Source organism: Sorex araneus, chromosome 2, assembly GCF_027595985.1.
Source record: "Sorex araneus isolate mSorAra2 chromosome 2, mSorAra2.pri, whole genome shotgun sequence".
NCBI lineage: Eukaryota > Metazoa > Chordata > Mammalia > Eulipotyphla > Soricidae > Sorex > Sorex araneus.
Window position 1 is genome coordinate 337,395,201 of NC_073303.1, and position 17,790 is coordinate 337,412,990.

The following is a 17,790-nucleotide window of genomic DNA, read 5'->3' on the forward strand; positions in this document are numbered from 1 at the left end:
CATAGGCCTTCCATATATCAAACATACTCTGACACATTGCTTGTTTTTTTGTTTGTTTGTTTGTTTGGTTTTTGTTTGTTTGGTTTTTTTCTTTTTGGGTCACACCTGGAGATGCACAGGGGTTACTCCTGGCTCTGCACTCAGGAATTACCCCTGGCGGTGCTCAGGGGTAATTGGGATGCTGGGAATCGAACCCGGGTTTGTCACAAGCAAGGCAAATGCCTACCTGCTGTGCTATTGCTCCAGCCCCCAGATTGCTAAAGTTTTAAGATTCATTTTCTAGTTTTCCTTCTATTGATTTCAAATAATTGTATTACCATCAGAGAAGATAATTTGTATGAATTTATTATTTTAAATGTAGGCTAATATAATATTTAAGATGAATCTTTATAACTGAGTATCTCATGGTGGTATCTTTTAGCCTAGTTCTCCCTCTGGGAGAACCTGGAGAGCTCTGGGAAAACTGAGAGTTTCCTGCTTACATGGGAGAGCCTCAAAAACTCCCCATGGCGTAATCATATGCCAAAACCAGTAACAATGATGGATCTCATTCCCTTGATCCTGAGATAGCCTACAATGCAGCACCATTGGAAAGGATGTGTAAAGAAAGGCTTCTAAAATCTCAGGGCTAGGATGAATGGATTTTACTGAGACCGCTCAAAAAATTCGACGGTCAATGGGATGATGATGATCTCCTGGAGATTCAGTTTAAAAAAAAAAAAAAAACACCACACACTATGAGTTTCAAAGAAGTGTGGGCCCGTGGAAAGCATTCAGTGGCTGAGAACCATTCCCCTGGCCTGCCCATGGCGATGGACAATTGAAGGATGAGGGAACAGGGAATGGAGGAACAAGGCCCCAAACTGGTTGGTAGTCAGTTTATTTCTCTCTTCCCCAATGTAGTTTGATCTCTCCTCATAGAGCATAATAATTTATCCTCCTTTCTCCCCAGCATAGTTTGACCTCTTCTCTTGCAGCATAATAATATCTTCTTCCTCTCTTCCTCCTTACAGCATAGTTACATAGAAACCATGAAGGGTGGGGGTTACTCATAGGTGGGGTTAATCATTGTCATAATAACAAACAAATGTAAAGCTACTCCTTCAGGGGAGGTTTTAGAGATTAATTCAAATACAAAATCTCATTTGGAGATTCAGCACTCCAGATTACTAGGAGATCTACTCAAGACCAGGATACCATCTAGAGTGTATTGCTTTCGTCTTTCCTCAGCTAGTAATCCATTTAACGAATCATAGTAAATTTACTTCATACAATTATTTCTAATCATTTTGTATGAACACAGTAAGAGATATGTTAAGCTTTGAGGTTATCCTCTTCCTGGGGACGTTGGCAATATATCCCAGACTACAGTCCTCAGGCCAAGTTAGTCTTTCCTAACCCCAAAAGGGTTCTTATTCAGTTGCTTCTTGGTCATGACAGAGTTTGTCCTATGACTGTACTCTTAACTTACTATACTTCTTATAAGAACCACCATTCAAGCCTGCCTGCCAGGGGCAGATGCTAGATCATTTATTGTTGCTTGCTCATTTCGAATATCGTGGGTGCTACGGCCGCATGCTTCTGGAATCCTACATTGTAGATAGTTGGATTGCAGAGACATTTCTGTAGGGTACTAATCCATTTTGGAATTCAGTTGTCATCTCTGGACTAGGGCTATTGGTACGCTAAGATGGCACTCAGAGGCACATTGTGGGGGTAACATCCAGGCCAACAAGTGGTCGGGGTGCCAGGGAGAGACAGCCCAGTACCTCTGCCACTGTGTAGCATGGAGATTTAGTCCTGGAATCCACATACCTGGGCCTTGCTTATGGAAGCTTTTGGTCACTGGGATTCCATCTGGAGTAGGTGGGAAGACTGCACCTGCTCCATCTGGGGTGCCCTGGTGAAATGATGAAATTGACCGTTGTGGGGCCTAGAGAGATCTCTGGCTCTGTGGTTTCTCCCGGGACTCGCTCCTGTGTCTTTGGCTTTTGATCTCTTTCAAGATTTCTTATGGGTTTCTGAAGGAAGGCCAGTAATAGAGTTTACAGGGAGGTGCTGGAGTTGGTTCATGGGGGTGACTGCCAGTGATTCCATGTGTATTGGGAGGTAGGTGCAGGTAGCCCACCCCAACTTCGTGGAATCCTGGAGATTCCAGTCACAAAACCCGCATACCTGAATTTTCAATAGATTATATTTTGGTGAGGTCCGTCCTGAGACAGTGGAGTCAAGCCAGGGGTATGGTGGCAATTTTGGATTGTGAAAGCAAGCAGCTGCTGGGGGCTCTGCTTGGGCAGGCACAGGCCAACCTGCCCCCCTCCAATTTACCCCCGTCTGTTCAGTCATGTGTGGGTCTGAGATTAACTGTGGCTTTTAATCTCTTCCGAGATTTATGTATGGGTCTCTGATATAAGGCCAAGAAATGAGCTTGTATAGCTGAGCTGGAGGTGGTTTGTGGGCATGGCTCCCACATACCTAACTTTTGGCCATTTAATTTCTTGGTAAACTTGGTCCCAGGTTATTGGGGTCCAGCCAAAGGCACACTGGCAGTTTGGAAGTGTCAGGAAGCCTGAAGGCACCATCAGCCTGCTGATGCACTCACCCCGAAGTTACAGGTTGGCCTGTTGGCGGCACCATACACCCTGTTTTCTTAATTTCTATTGTTGGTGTTTGAATTATTTTCTTAATTTCTATAATTGGTCTAATTTTTGTTATTTATTTCCTTATAGTTGCTTTTGAGATTTATATGTTTTTTATTCAGATTAGGTTATTTAATTGAGCTTTTTATTTTTTCATACTATAAACCTATATTGCATGAATATCCTCCTTAGTTCTTGCAGTTAAAGAATTTTATAATTTGGGGGCTGAAAAGTTAGTATAGTGGGTAGGGTGGTTGCCTTGCACATGGCTGATTGGGTTCAATCCCTGGCATCCCATATAGTCCCCTCCCCTTAGCCCACCAGAATGATCCCTGAACACAGAGTTATGAATAAGCCCTGAGCACCATTGGATGAGGCCCCAAAACGAAATCTTCCTACCCCACAAAATATTATGATTGTTCTATACTCTCCCACATTCCCATCTTAAACATTGTATTGTTTCAGAGATACATGAATATATTCTAATTTATCAGAGTCAGATTTTATCCTGGGCTGGAGCGATAGCTCAGCGGGGTAGGGCATTTGCCTTGCAGGAGGCCGACCAGGGTTCGATTCCTCCACCCCTTTCGGAGAGTCCAGCAAGCTACCGAGAGTATCTCACCCGCACGGCAGAGCTTGGCAAGCTACTCATAGCATATTCAATATGCCAAAAATAGTAGCAGCAAGTCTCACAATGGAGACGTTACTGGTACCCGCTCGAGCAAATAGATGAGCAGCAGGATGACAGTGACAGTGATACAGTGATACAGATTTTTTCCTCAACAGAAACAGTTCAGTGTAACAGGCAGTCTTTCAGTTGATTGCTATCCAGGTTCCCTTTTGTGCAGCCTTCATACAGAATTCTGTTAATATCAATGCAAGTGTTCCAAGGGTTTAGTTGCCTCAGGCAAATTGGGTTATATTTACCTCACGTGGAATTTCAGCAACAGCTTAACTTTCCCCCGCCTGCCTTTCCCAACACTCTTATTTTATTTTTTAGTTTTTTAAGGAGAGGGTGGATGATAATTGGGTCACATCTGGCCGTATCCAGGGGCCATTTCTGGGTCACTTGGTGGTACTCAGGAGATCATATATTAGATTGTGCCACGGCTCAATCTAAGGTTGACTGTATGCAAGGCAAGTGTCATATCCCCTCCACTACTTTCTGTAATATTCCTTAGTGTAGCTAATGCTATCCTCTAAATTATCATATAGAAAGATAGCTTTATAACCATCCTTTTAAAAACAGAAATATTAGTTGTTTATATTTGCATTTAGTGCAAAAGCATACTTATTTTGTAGAATTTGATTGCAATTATTTTTGTGTCAATATTTAGCCGTGGCCTTATTTTAGCCATTCTTGATAGAATTTATTTTTCTTTCTACAGTGTGGGAAATTTTTACTTCTTGAGTTTCACAAAAGCAAGCTACCTTTATGTAATCCAAAATTCCACTATTGCTTTCCATTTCACATCCATTTACTTTTAATAATCTTTTTCCTGCTTAAATAAAATTCTCTAGTCATAGTCTGTAAACATTCAAGCAAAGCCATAGAAAGTGACACATATGGTACAAAGTTTTTGATCCTGTTGCCAGGTGTTTTCCCCATGTAGATAAGTCTTCTTCATGCCAGTTCGCTGTGGAGAAAGCTTTTAATGTTTTCCAATTGAAATGGGTTTCAGTGTTTCCTTACATGGGATTCATTTGGTGATGTTATTATTTGGTCTGAATCCTTATAGTTTTTTTGTTAAATCATCCTAATCTTTTGGCACGGGAAGACTTTTATTAGGTCATCTCTATAGAAAGAAGAAATAAGGTACAATGGGAGTTCTAGTTTAAATAGTCCTGTTAATTCTGTAGGAATTAGGGATGCACTCAGTCATTTGATTTCTGGAAGGGTAGGCCAGAGGCAATTGGGAAGGAAAGAAGGGACTTTTAACAAGTGAATGAGACTGAACTAAAATTTTGAAACTCTGTGTCTCATTTTAACTTATGTTAGTTGACCTTTTACACTTAAATCCTGTCTGTAAATCATCTCCAGAGTGTCTGAAATAAAAATCGGTAAAGATAAACAATTTTAATCGGTAAAGATTAAAAAAAACATACTTTTTATTATGTTTTTTATCTCTCTGGTTGTCCTGTAATATAGTCCATATTTTATCTTACATTACTTTAAAAACATTTGAAATTCTTCTGTCTTAAATTTGAAGTAAAATAAGTAACACTAATATATCCCTATTCTCTGTATTATATAATACTCTTTTGACTTAGTTAACTGCCAATAATAAAACTTTAAGAATTTTGAGCATATGAAATCTCTCAGACCCAGTTAATTGAATAAGCCATAAGCATGGGATAGAACAAAGATGGGAATGGTGCTGTATCCATGGTTTCTTTTTTATTTTCTTTTCCTTTTGTTTTTTGAGTCGTACCCAGCAGTGCTCAGGGGTTACTCCTGGTTTGGTACTCAAGAATTACTCCTGGCAGTGCTTGGGGAACCATACGGGATGCCCGGGATCAAACCTGCGTCGGCTGCATACAAGGCAAATATACTACCTCTAGCTCTTCTATCCATGATTTCTAAGCAAAGCAATACCCATGAATGGAATCTTTTAAAACATTTCTTTTTCTATTATATGGTCTGTCTTGTTCTCCTTATTTTAGTTGTACGTCTGAGTTATTGAGATAAATAGATGACAGAATGTCTTTAATAATGATAGGAAAAGCCACCCCCTATGACTGTTGCTTACGCTCATGTATGAGTCAGGAGAGATTGGTCATGTCAGATAAAGAAAGCTGTGAAATAATGAAATTAGGAAGCATTCATTGTTTTACACTCAAAAAAAAATCAAGAAATGTAAATTTTAACCTTTCATGGCACAATTAAGACAAACTTTTTCCTTACAAGTTATATATTTAACTTCTTTTTAATTTTATTTAAGAAATAGAAGGGCCAAAAAGATAGTACATGGGGAAGGTGCTAGCCTTGCATGTGACTCACCATATTTCAGTCCTAGAACCATACAAAGTGCCCTAAACAATACCAGCTGTTGACCAATGTCCCCTCCCAACCCCCCCCAAAGTGAAGAAATGTGAGCAGATGGGGGAGAGAATTCCATAAAGTGAAGGGAGTAAAATGTACCACAAGTTGGGATGCAGGTGAATACAGAATAAAGTGCATAAGTTTATTTCATTTTGTGAACTAGAATTCCCAAATAGTGGGACAGAACTAGATCCTTTTATACTTTAAAAAAAAAAATTTTTTTTTAATTGAATCACCATGAAATACATTTACAAAACATTCATGTTTGAGTTTCAGTCATACAATGATCGAACACCCATTCCTCCACCAATGCACATTCTCCACCACCAATGTCCCCAGTATACCCCCCCCGCCACTCCCCCACCTTTATGGGAGACAGTTTCCCCCATACTCTCTCTCTCTACTTTTTGGCATCATGGTTTGCAATATAGATACTGGGAGGCAGTCGTGTTTGGTCTTTTTTCTACTTTCAGCACACATCTCCCATCCCAAATGATTTCTCCAACCATCATTTACTTAGTGATCATTTCTCTATTCCAGCTGCCTTCTCTTCCAGCTGATGAGATAGGCTTCCAACTATGGAGCAATACTCCTGGCACTTGTGTATACTGTCCTTAGGTGTCAGTCTCATATTATGTTATTTTATATTCCACACGGCAGAACCGGGCAAGCTCCCTGTGGCTTATTCGATATACCCAAAAAAGTAACAATAATAGGTCTCATTCCCCTAACCCTGAAAGAGCCTCGAATCATTGGAAAGATGAATAAGGAGAGGCTGCTAAAATCTCAGGGCTAGGACGAGTGGAGACATCACTGGCGTCCGCTCAAGTAAATCGATGAACAATGGGATGACAGTGATACAGTGATACTCCACAAATGAGTACAGTGATGCTGTCCCTCTCTTTCTTGTTTATTTCACTTAGCATGATACTCTCCATGACCATCCCCTTATAAGCAAATTTCATGACTTAATCTTTCCTAACAGCTGCATAGTATTCCATTGTGTAGATGTACCAAAGTTTCTTTAACCAGTCATTTGCTCTTGGGCATTCTCGCCTTGTACTTTTTTACTGCAATTTTCTACTCAAAATCACAGCATAAAGAATCCTCAGTATAGGGTTTACAATCTTAACGTTTGTCATTTCACAGTGGGTAGCACTTTAGTAATAAAAGTTGTATGGACAGTAATCTTTAAAGATTTGTTAGCATCTCAAATTTAAGAATGATTGAAAGGTTTTTCTCCCACTATCTCCCTGAGTATGTTGGTATTAATATCCTTAACTGATTTATAATAATAACTAATGCAGAAAGTGTTTCATAGGATCATATAAGACTCATTTTCTCCCCCAGGCAAGTGAAAATTACATCCTGTCAAGTGATACCAGGTCACAGCTAAAATTTCTTGAAAAGCTGGATCAATTGGAGAAGCAGAGAAAGGATTTAGAAGAAAGAGAAATGCTACTTAAAGCAGCCAAGGTAAGGTCCTATGTGATTTATAAGTGAACATAGTCAGGAAAGGAGGATGAAATTGGTTTTATCATTGGTTGACTAGTTTGTCTTATTAGGTCTTGAGAATTTCTCAAATATTTCTTTTTTTATTTTTGCGTCATACCCAGCCATGCACAGCGGTCACTCCTGGCACTACACTCAGGAATTATACCCCTGACGGTGCTCAGGGGACCATATGGGATGCTGGGAATGGAACCCGGGTCGGTCACGTGCAAGGCAAACGCCCTACCCACTATGCTATCGCTCCAGTTCCTCGAATATTTCTTAAAATGAAATTATTAATAGAATCTTTCTAGCCGGATTATATGGTATAGAAGTTGTCAGTTAATGTAGTTTAATAAGACATAACATCTATTCATAATATTTTATATACATTTTGATTTTATATCTTTATTCTTAATTCCTTTTTGCCTTGCAGCATAACTACCATCACCCATCACCAATCCACATGTAAATGTTTTGTAAAATTTTCAAGGTATTTATAAGGATATAATTTGGTAGGTGCCATGCTGAAGATGAGAGATATAAATGTGAAAAGTGGCTGGAAAGGTCATTTGTAGGGGCTAGAGAGACATTATAGTAGGTAGGGAGATTGCTTGTATGTGGCCAACCAAGGTTCTGTCTCATGACCCTTTGATCTCCACCAGAATGATCCCTGATTGTAGAGCCAGGAGTATGCCCTGAGCGATGTCCTCTCCCCCCATTTACACATATATGCAATATACGTGTAAGCACATCTATGTACATACATGAAATATATTCCTTCCTAGGAACCAGGCAGCATTCAGGGAGGTGGAGAAAGGACATGCTTTGTTACCCTAGTGGGCCAAGCAAGTTCACACCTAAAAGGTGGAGCTCCAGTTCGAGGCTTTAAGCTTATATTAGGGTCTGCACTTGCAGAGACAGAGGGGAGCGTGCAGGATCAGGCTTTCATATGCTAGAGTGAGTGACATATTATATTCCTGTTAGGGCGAGACCATACACAGATTTGGTAAAAGCAGGCCTGGGAGTTAGGCATCCCCTGATTTGACTGTGGTAAGGAACAAGGGGGACAGGAACTAGACTTAACTTTCACAGGGAATCAGGATTCTCTTCTCATTGGTATCAGATTACCCTTTACTTGCATGAATGCACACATTATTATTAAAAAATCATATATACACATGTTATTTTCCCCTGATGAAACAACAAAAGAATTTGTCTTGGTTTGGGTTGAAATGAAGTTGTTTTAGTAGTTTAGGACCAAAAGTAAGGAAAAATTGCTAGATAGAAATATAGATCAGTATTTATGACACTTAGGAGGTATTCTTAAATACTTAAATGTACCCTAAATATTTTCTTAACAAAAATATTGTTTATCCATTAATGTCAGGTAAAGTAAGTAAATAGAAAATATACTTTTAGTTTTGTTAGCTACCTTTAGTTTACTATTATAATATTTTTTTGAAAATATAGGATTTATGAGAAGTTAAGATAACTTTATTAGAAGGTAAGGAAAATCTATATCAAGTAGACATGTTCATGATATCAGAAATATAATTCTTAATTATGTTTCATTATAGCAATGTATGGTGAAGGTTGTCCTTTTAGACCAATTCTATAAGAAAGTTCATTTTCTCATTTTCTTGAATATTAAGCTTTTAATATGGAAGGTACCACTCAGTAAACATTTATTGAACATTATTTGTGCACCATATTGCCTTTGGGAGGGTGGGGCTCACTCAGCAGTTAGTTCAAGGCTTACTCCTGGCTTTGTGCTCAGGAATCACTCCTGGTGGGGCACTTGGGACCATGTCGGGCTCAGGGGATTAAATCCTGATTGACCACATACAAGGCAAGTGACCTGCCTGTTGTACTATCTCTCTGGCCTGGGTGCTTAATTTTAATAGTTACTGAAATATATTTTTCCAAAATATCTTCACCGAAGATTAAGCCAATATTTATTGTTTTAATTCATCTGAGCCAACAATTATACTTCTTTTCCTTTCCATGATCCATGCTATTTGTTTTTAAGTTTTAGTGTTTCAGCAAGAACGTCATGCCTTGACTGGACCTGACTGACATTGTTAGCATCATTTGTAGTATAAGCTTCCTTCAGGCTAGAATTGCAGCAGCCAGCCCAGATGATGAGAGGGGTGGGTGTGGGGGGCACTGTAGGAGGGAGTGCACCAGACTGGATTGAGGCATTTTCCCCTGGAGCTAAGGTTTTCAATCACAGGAGAAAATTGTCATTTATTAAATATTTAAGAGCAACTGTGGTGTTTAGATACTAGTAATTTCTATTAAATTTTTCTTTTCCTTTGATAGAGCCGTTCTAATAAAGAAGATCCAGAACAGCTGAGATTAAAGCAGAAAGCCAAAGAGGTAGGACTTTCAAGTCACCGTGCTTGTCTTTGTGTTTGAGGGAAGGTTGGCAGCTCTCTCTTGGCAATTAGGTCAGGGTTTATTTTGCTGTTGCATACCATTTGCAGAAGCCTTGGGGAAGGACAGGAACTGCTGAAGGCAAGGGCAGTACTTCAAATGAGGTCAATGAGTTATGGGCTCTCTTTTTAAATTTTATTTTCAAGGTTTAGGCCTGTCTAGAAGTGACTCTTTGTAAACTACTGCAGCATACTTGACGGAATATAATGTGGGATTAAAAAAAAGAAAGAAAGAAAGAAACTTTTGAGATTTAGCATCTGGGACTGTACAATAGGCTACATTTTTCCAGGGTAATTGTTCGTTTTGTAAATCTGATACTGCTTATAATTCTTTGGCTGGGAGGCGGTACTGGGATTTAGTTTTAAATGGAAAACGCCTCTGGCTTTTAATTTTCTGGGCCCAGCAGTTTTCTGTTCTGGAATGGAGCCCTTGTTTCACACAGTTCATGTTTAGCTGCAGGGGTTTTAGTTTATAGCTTAGACTGGTTAAGCTTTTACTCCCAGAGGCCTCTGCATAGCAACTGTAGAAATCAACAAATAAGTTCATTTATGTCTGCAGCCTCCTCTCAGTAGCTGACTTTTTACATTTCCCAATATCCATTTCCTGACTTTTCTAGCCCCAGAGAAAAAAGCTCCACTAATTGGAGCTTATTTTAATTGAGCCTTAATATTGGATCTCACTGGAGTTGCCCTCAGAGCTGCTGAGAACAGAAGGAAATGAAAGTACCTTGGGTTGAAGATGTGGTGTGTGTATGGGTGGGTGTGAGTGAAATTTTTCACTTGACCTACAGATTCTTTTCCCTGCTGAATAAATCATCAAGCCTGTTCACATTTCTGATTAAGGATCTGACAGCAGATGATAATAAAGACAATTGAGGTGTGAGACGTGTGATATGGAGCTGAAGAAATTGGTTTCTATAGTTACTTGACTGATTTCATGCAATTTTTAAGGATCTTTGTGCTAAATAAGAATGATTTTCTGAGCAACCTTTTCCCTTAACTGTGCCTCTTGAACTATGAAATTTGTTGTTGCTTAACATTCTTGCACCCTCGGTTCCTTAGGTGCCAGGAGCAGCAGGTTATTTATGAATGTTTTAAAGGCCCTTATTGTTTGGATTAATGTAGGAGCTGAGGCAAAACAAATGGAAATCCAGTAAGATTTTTACAATCAATGTGTGGTGTATTTTCATTAAATAGAGAAGGTAAATACATGAAGTCTAGATGGAGGCATTTCTGGATTGAAACAAAAACTGGAAAAGAAGAACATTAAAAGGGATTGAAGCCAGAAACATTTCAATAACAAAAAAAAGTCTCACTTTTCAGTGGAAAATTTATCTAAAAAATACTAGCATAAAATTAATATGTGAACTCTGTCTATAATCCTCTTTAAACACAGCTGGCTTGTTGATAGAATATTTGGAGATAGGCAGCTTATCATCCTGAATCATGAGAATCCTTTTGTTTCAATTAAGGACTCATTAGCTGATTATCTTGTTGTCTGATTGTACCCATTTGGGGGAAAATATATAAGAAAACGTACCTTTTTATTCTTATGGATCTTATATTTTTGTTCCTTCATAAACTGTCATGAACATCTGGATTATAGATTAATTTTTTTCCTTCAGGTTTGTATGGAACTGTTTGGTTTGATTTTCCTTTAGAAAAGTTTATTGGAAAGTAGAAGAGAAAGGAAAAGGAAATCCCCAAATGGGGAGGAACTTAGTATAGGACTAAGTTAAATGTAAAGGAGTTTCCTGTAGGCCCTTTAAAGGTGAGAGGGATGTAAAGCTGGTCTAAATCTCTCCATGCATTATTGCTCCTTATCTTAGTCTCTCTGTCAGCCTAGACTTCAAGGCAGAGCTTTATGGTTCTGGGAAACTCTGGGAGTGCTGAGACAGGGCTACAGGGCCTTGAGGATGAAATGTGTGTTAAGTAGGTAGGGGAAAAGATGCAAGAGGAAACTCTGGCTTCCTCTTTCACTGGCAAGGGAAAACTAATCTCCAGGCATTATTGCCCATTATCTCAGTTTCCCTGTCAGCCTAGGCTCCCGTGCAGAGTTTTATGGTCCTGGGAAACTCAGAACCTCTAAGACCTTTATACTGAAATGGAAGTCAAGTCCATGGGGGACAGATAAAACAGTGAGCAAGAGGGAAATATGGCTACCTCTCAATAACATTTTTTTTTTTTTCAATAACATTTTGGTTGCAAAAACCATTGACCCTCTTATTAGAGAATTGAATTATTGTTTATATGATAATTTGTGGGCTGGAGCAATAGCACAGCAGGTAGTGTGTGCCTTGCATGCAACCGACCCGGGTATGATTCTTCCGTTCCTTTCGAAGAGCCCGGCAAGCTACCGAGAGTATCTTGCCCACACAGCAGAGCTTGGCAAGCTACCCATGGCATATTTGATATGCCAAAAATAGTAATAAGTCTCACAATGGAGATGTTACTGGTGCCCACTTGAGCAAATCGATGAGCAACAGAATGACAGTGATACAGTGATGATAATTTGTAACTGTCTTCTGATTGTGTTGTTTTTGAGTCACACCTGGTGATGCTCAGAGGTTACTTCTGGCTCTGTGCTCAAGAATAGTGCTTGAGGGACCATATGGGATTCCGGGAATTGAACCTGTGTGGGCCGTGTGCTAGGCAAGCACCCTGTCCACTGTATTCTTGCTCTGGCACCATAAGGCTATCTTTTGGGTTATATTGTTCTCACTGAAACCTTTGGTTTGTGACTGTTTAGTATTTGTCTGGAAATTTTTCTTTATTCAGTTGTAAAAATTAACATTCATTTCTTACAGTTCCTTGATTTAGAACTCCTTTGCTTTCCTTTTCCATTTAACTATCTACGAAAGTGGTCAGAAGATATAGATTAGTGATAGTTTTCTTGTTGTAGATCTTTGAAAAACCATTTAAAAATAGGTATAGACTTTTTAAATTCTGGAATGTTTCAGTGATGGTTTTTATCAGGTTAATACTTACCCAATAAGTATTAACACTCTGAATCCCTTTTATACAAAAGCTTATAATACATGGTTGCTTGCATTTAAAATGTTATGGACTAGATTTTTGGTCTTCACATTTCTATGGTTTTTTTTTTTTTTTTGTCTCATACAGCAGGTGTTAGGATAAACTGCTAAATCTGGAAAATTTTTGTGATGTTGTCTAATAATTTCTTTTTATTTTTCTTATTCTTCTGATTTGTCATTTTCATTTGGCATTTAAGGACTGCTTTTTGATTTGCCTCCAACTAATCTATTGAAGTAATTCCTGCATTCTGTTCTGACTGGCCTAGCTGTTTATTTCTTCCTGACTATCTATGGATAGTCAAAAAATTTGGTTTCAAACTTTAGGGACTATATTCCCCACCCCACTTTTCTCTTTTTTAATGCCAAAAACAGAATGAAAGGAAAATGTTGTCTTAATTGTTAGTTTATATTTTAAGTACTGACACTATTATATGGATGGAGAAACAGTATAGGGATTAATATGTAAGATTTGCATGCAACAGACCTTTACTTCTATCTCAGGTACCACATGGCTTCTCAAGAATAGCCTGGTACCCTGAGTACCACCGAGGAGGTCTGGACATTCTCCAGCAACACAAGGCCCCAGCAGCATTGATCCATTAGTCTGAGAGTTCCTGGGAATGGACCCACTGAACAAAGCTTCGGAGCCCCTAAATTAAGTAAATTTATTTACTAACTAAAAAAGTAAATAATACTGGTACTATTGGAACCTGAGTGATAGTGCAACTGGGAGTATTGCCTGACATGAGGCCAACCCAGATTCCATTCCCAGCATCCCATATGGTCCCCCAAGCAATGCCAGGAGTAATTCCTAAGTGCAGAACCAGGAGTAACCCCTGAGCATTTCTGGGTGTGACCCAAAAGGCCTGTGTGTGTGTGTGTGTGTGTGTGTGTATTTGTTTTATTAAGTGATCATCAACGTAAAGAGAGGGTTTGGACAAGGTGATACCATTTCACCAGAACTGTTCAGTGCCACCCTCGAGAATGTCATGTGACAACTGGAATGGGAAGGAATGGGAGTGAAGATAAAAACACCAAACATTAGCGAAGCGGCACGAGTACTGGCCGACTTTGACCATGAGTGTGGAAAGGTCGGACTGCAGTTGAATCTCACGAAGACAATGTTCATAAGAAACAAACTAGTTCCTGATGTTCCATTTGCTGTAAACAGAATGATCATCTCCGAATGCAGCAGTTATGTGTACCTGGGTCGAGAACTCAATATGATGAATACTTGGTGCCAGAATTGCGCAGGAGGAAGAGAGCATCGTGGAACGCCTTCAAGATCGTCAAAGAAGTGGTTAAGAGGACAAAGAACCTCCAGCTCTGTTCACATCTTTTTGATTCCACTGTTATTCTTGCACTAACATACGCCTCAGAGACCTGGGCCCTATGAAACCAGGATGAGAACGCTATTTGGGTATCCCAAAGAGGAATCGAAAGAGCTATGCTTGGAGTATCATGTTTCATTCAAGTGAGAGAAGGAATCCGGAGTTCTGACCTCCATCGATGATCAAGAAACAGGGATGCCACCTCGTTTGCCAAGGCATCGATAATCTTATGGGCTGTACACATAATGCGATTTGGGGACGACCGCTGGACTAGAGCTGTTACCAACTGGATTCCACGGGACGCCAAAAGAATGCCTGGCCGCCCACCTACAAGATGGTTGGACTTCTTCATCAAGAACACTGAATGAACAGTTTGATGCTCTCCGTGTTCCTGGAATGACCAGATGTCATTGGGTACACTAGCACTCGACAGGGACGAATAGAGATGTTACTGGCACCTGCTCGGGCAAATCCGTGAACAACAGGATGACAAGTTATAGAAGAGATACTGTTAAGTTCTGATTTTTTTTTTTAATTTCCTAAACTGTTATTTCTGAAGTACTGGCATTCTTTCATTTCACCATCTATATGTGAAAGGCTTAAGAGGTATTCCTAATTGCCAAATTCTAACTTAATGCAAGCAGGCACATCTTTGTTTAATGCAACTGCAGACTTGTCTGAAACATGTGCTGTGTGTACAAGATTACCATCTAGCCTTCAGTGTTTTGCTTTCTTACTACATAGTCCAGAATTCTGTGGAGCAAGCCATTTGACCTTGGTATAAAAACACCCCAAGTCTTTAACATTTGTTTTCTGTATTATGATGCACATTTCCTCTTAAATAGCTTTTTTTTCTTTTTGAAATATAATTGTAAGGCTTCTCCACAAATTGAGAGAGAATTCATGTACTTTTTAACAATTCTTTGCATTCCCACTTTCATTTGTTATACATTTGAAGGAAGGAAATGTACTTTCAAGGCATATGCCTGCTGGCACATTAAGTTCACAGTGCAACCTGTAGAAACTGGGACCCAAACCAGTACTAAATAATGAAAATATATTTAAAAAATTATAAAGCTTGGATCCTGAAGTATTTAGCATTTTTTTGTTATGGAAAATATAGGGTTTTAAAGCTGTAATAGTATAATTCCTCATTGCTGTACAAGAAATACACCACTGCCGCCAAAATACCAGACAAGACATTTTATAACTATTAAAATTTTATTTCAAAAATTCTTTTTTTTTTTTTTTTGCTTTCTGGGTCGCACCTGTCCTGGCTTGTGCACTCAGGAATTACTCCTGGTGGTGCACAGGACCATACAGGATGCTGGAAATCAAACTCAGGTTGGCCGTGTACAAGGCAAACACTCTATCTGCTGTGCTATCGCTCTAGCCTTTCAAAAAAAATTTTTTTATAGGCTAGGTAACACGGTTCTAATAGTGTTTAACGTTCTTGGTTTGTTTGTACTTAGTTACTAGTCCTTCACCACCATCAAAGAGCAAGGACCATCGACTACTATCCTTATGTCACTGTCCCTTCTTTCCTCACTCACAGCCTTCTGATTTCACATTGTAATTGAAGGCCAAGGCTTTGTCATCATTTAATTCTGCTTTGCCCTTGTGTTATTTATCTTTATACCACAAGTGAGTAAAATCATTGGTATTTGTCCAACAAGTATCCTTTTAAGTGAAATTTGAAAATATGTGGTGTCAATGAAATGTGATTGTTAAGACTGTCTCTTAAATTAGCACTTTAGGAAAGTCTCCAGCAGGTGGTGCTGGGAAAGCTGGTCAGCTACATGCAAGAAAATGAATTCAGACCGCTTTCTAATGCCATGCACAAAAGTCAAATCAAAATGGATCGAAGACCTTGATATCAAACGTTATATCCATAAGGTACATACTGGAAAATTTAGGCAGAACTCTCCATCACATTTAAGATAGAGGTATTTTTAAAGATGAAATGCCACTGACCAACCAACTGAAAGCAAAGATAAATGGGACTATGTTAAATAATGAAACTTCTGTGCGTCAAAGGAAATGATGACCAAAATACAAATACAATCCACAGACTGGGAGAAATTATTTGCTCACCATTCATCTTACACAGGGTTAATACTCAAGATATATGAAACACTGGTACTCTAAAGTAAAAAATCCAACCCTTTCCAAAAAAATGGGGGTAAAGAGATAAACAAGAGTTTACTCAAGGAAGAAATACAAATGACAAAAAGAACATAGGAAAAAATGCTACTTGTCACTAAGATAAATGCCAACCAAAACAATTATGAGATACCACTTCATACTACAGAGAGTGGCACCCATCAAAAGAACAGTGTGGAAAGGACGTGTGGGGGGGGAAGGGACCCTCATTAACTACTGGTGGGAATGTCAACTGGTCCGGGCTTTTTAGAAGACAATATTCCTCAAAAAACTAGGAATTAAACTAGGAATATAACTAAGGGCTCAAAAGCCCAATGTAGAAAAGACATCTGTACTCTGTTAATTGTAGCACTATATACAATATCAAAAATATGAAAACAACCCAGATGCCCACAAATAGATGATAAAGAAACTATGGAACTATGGTACGTTTGTACACATGTGTACACACACACACACACACACACACACACACACACACAATGAAATACTATTCAGCCGTAATATACGGTTGTGTTATTTGCTGCAATGTGGGGAATATCAAGTTGAATGAAATCAGTCAGATAGAAGAGAATCGACTCAATTATCTCTCTCATATGTGGGATATAAAGAAATGTCAGAGGAATATCAAATGCCTGATGGAATATAAAGAAAGAGTAGGAGAATTGGTCTTCAAGTGGAGATAGGAAGCTTCCACTGGAGTCTGACTGGAGGAGGGGGATAAGTTAAGGAAGGGAACTCTAGGACAATAGGGAAGGGTAAAGTGCCTTCAACAGAGGCAGGATGGGAAAGGGGGGAAACTAGGGACACTGGTGAAGGGTAGTGGACACTGAATAATTGGTGTTGGAACACTGTATATATGAAAATCATAAATATCTTTGTAACTCATGGTAATTCAACCTTAAAAATTATAACACTTTATATTTGTGGTAAGCAAAATTTATGTAACACTGGGCAAGACAAAATTAAATTTATCATTAGAATACCTTATAGGGAGCAGGGAGTTAGCAGGCTGGAGCACATGCATAACACTCCAGTTTTGATCCCTTGGCACCACATGCCCTCCTGAGCACTACTGAGTGTAACTCACCCTGGTTGCCTCCAGCACCACACTAAAATAGCAAAAAATAAAAGTACATTAGTGCCAGAGTGATAGTACAGTGAATAAGGTACTTGCTCACACATAGCCAACCAGGGTTCAATCCCTTGCATCCCTTATAGTCCCCGAGGACCTCCAGGATTGAATCGTGAGTACAGAGCCAGGAGTAACACCTGAGGACCACCAGGTGTCACCCCAAAACAAAACCTTAAAAAAGTACATTATAACAGATAATAGAAGTACATTATAGCAGATAATAGGGATGTAGCTCAGTGTGAGGCTTCTCTCTTGCATAAGTAAGTCCTGGTTCTACCTTTAACTCTGCAAACAAGAGTACTTTATAGAAGTCAAACTAACTATGAAGAAGACATTCTTAAAATGACACATTATAAACAGCTTGTATATATATATATATATATAACAGATACAAGTGTTTCCAGCATCAGTAGTCTAAGACATTCTTAATCTTAGACATAAGAGATTATTTTATAACATTTAAGAACATATAAGAATTATCCAGGCCTATAAAAAATACCAAATGCTGGATCCCA

At 39.0% G+C, this 17,790-nt stretch overlaps 1 protein-coding gene across 1 annotated transcript in view; it reads left to right on the top strand.

Moving 5' to 3' along the window:
• Window positions 1-17,790, top strand: part of TAF4B (TATA-box binding protein associated factor 4b) — a 109,386-nt gene that overhangs the window by 61,742 nt on the left and 29,854 nt on the right. The window contains exons 12-13 of the mRNA XM_004606031.3: window positions 7,033-7,158; window positions 9,499-9,555. Of these exons, the coding sequence (XP_004606088.2) occupies window positions 7,033-7,158; window positions 9,499-9,555 (183 nt within the window). The remainder of the gene's footprint in view (window positions 1-7,032; window positions 7,159-9,498; window positions 9,556-17,790) is intronic.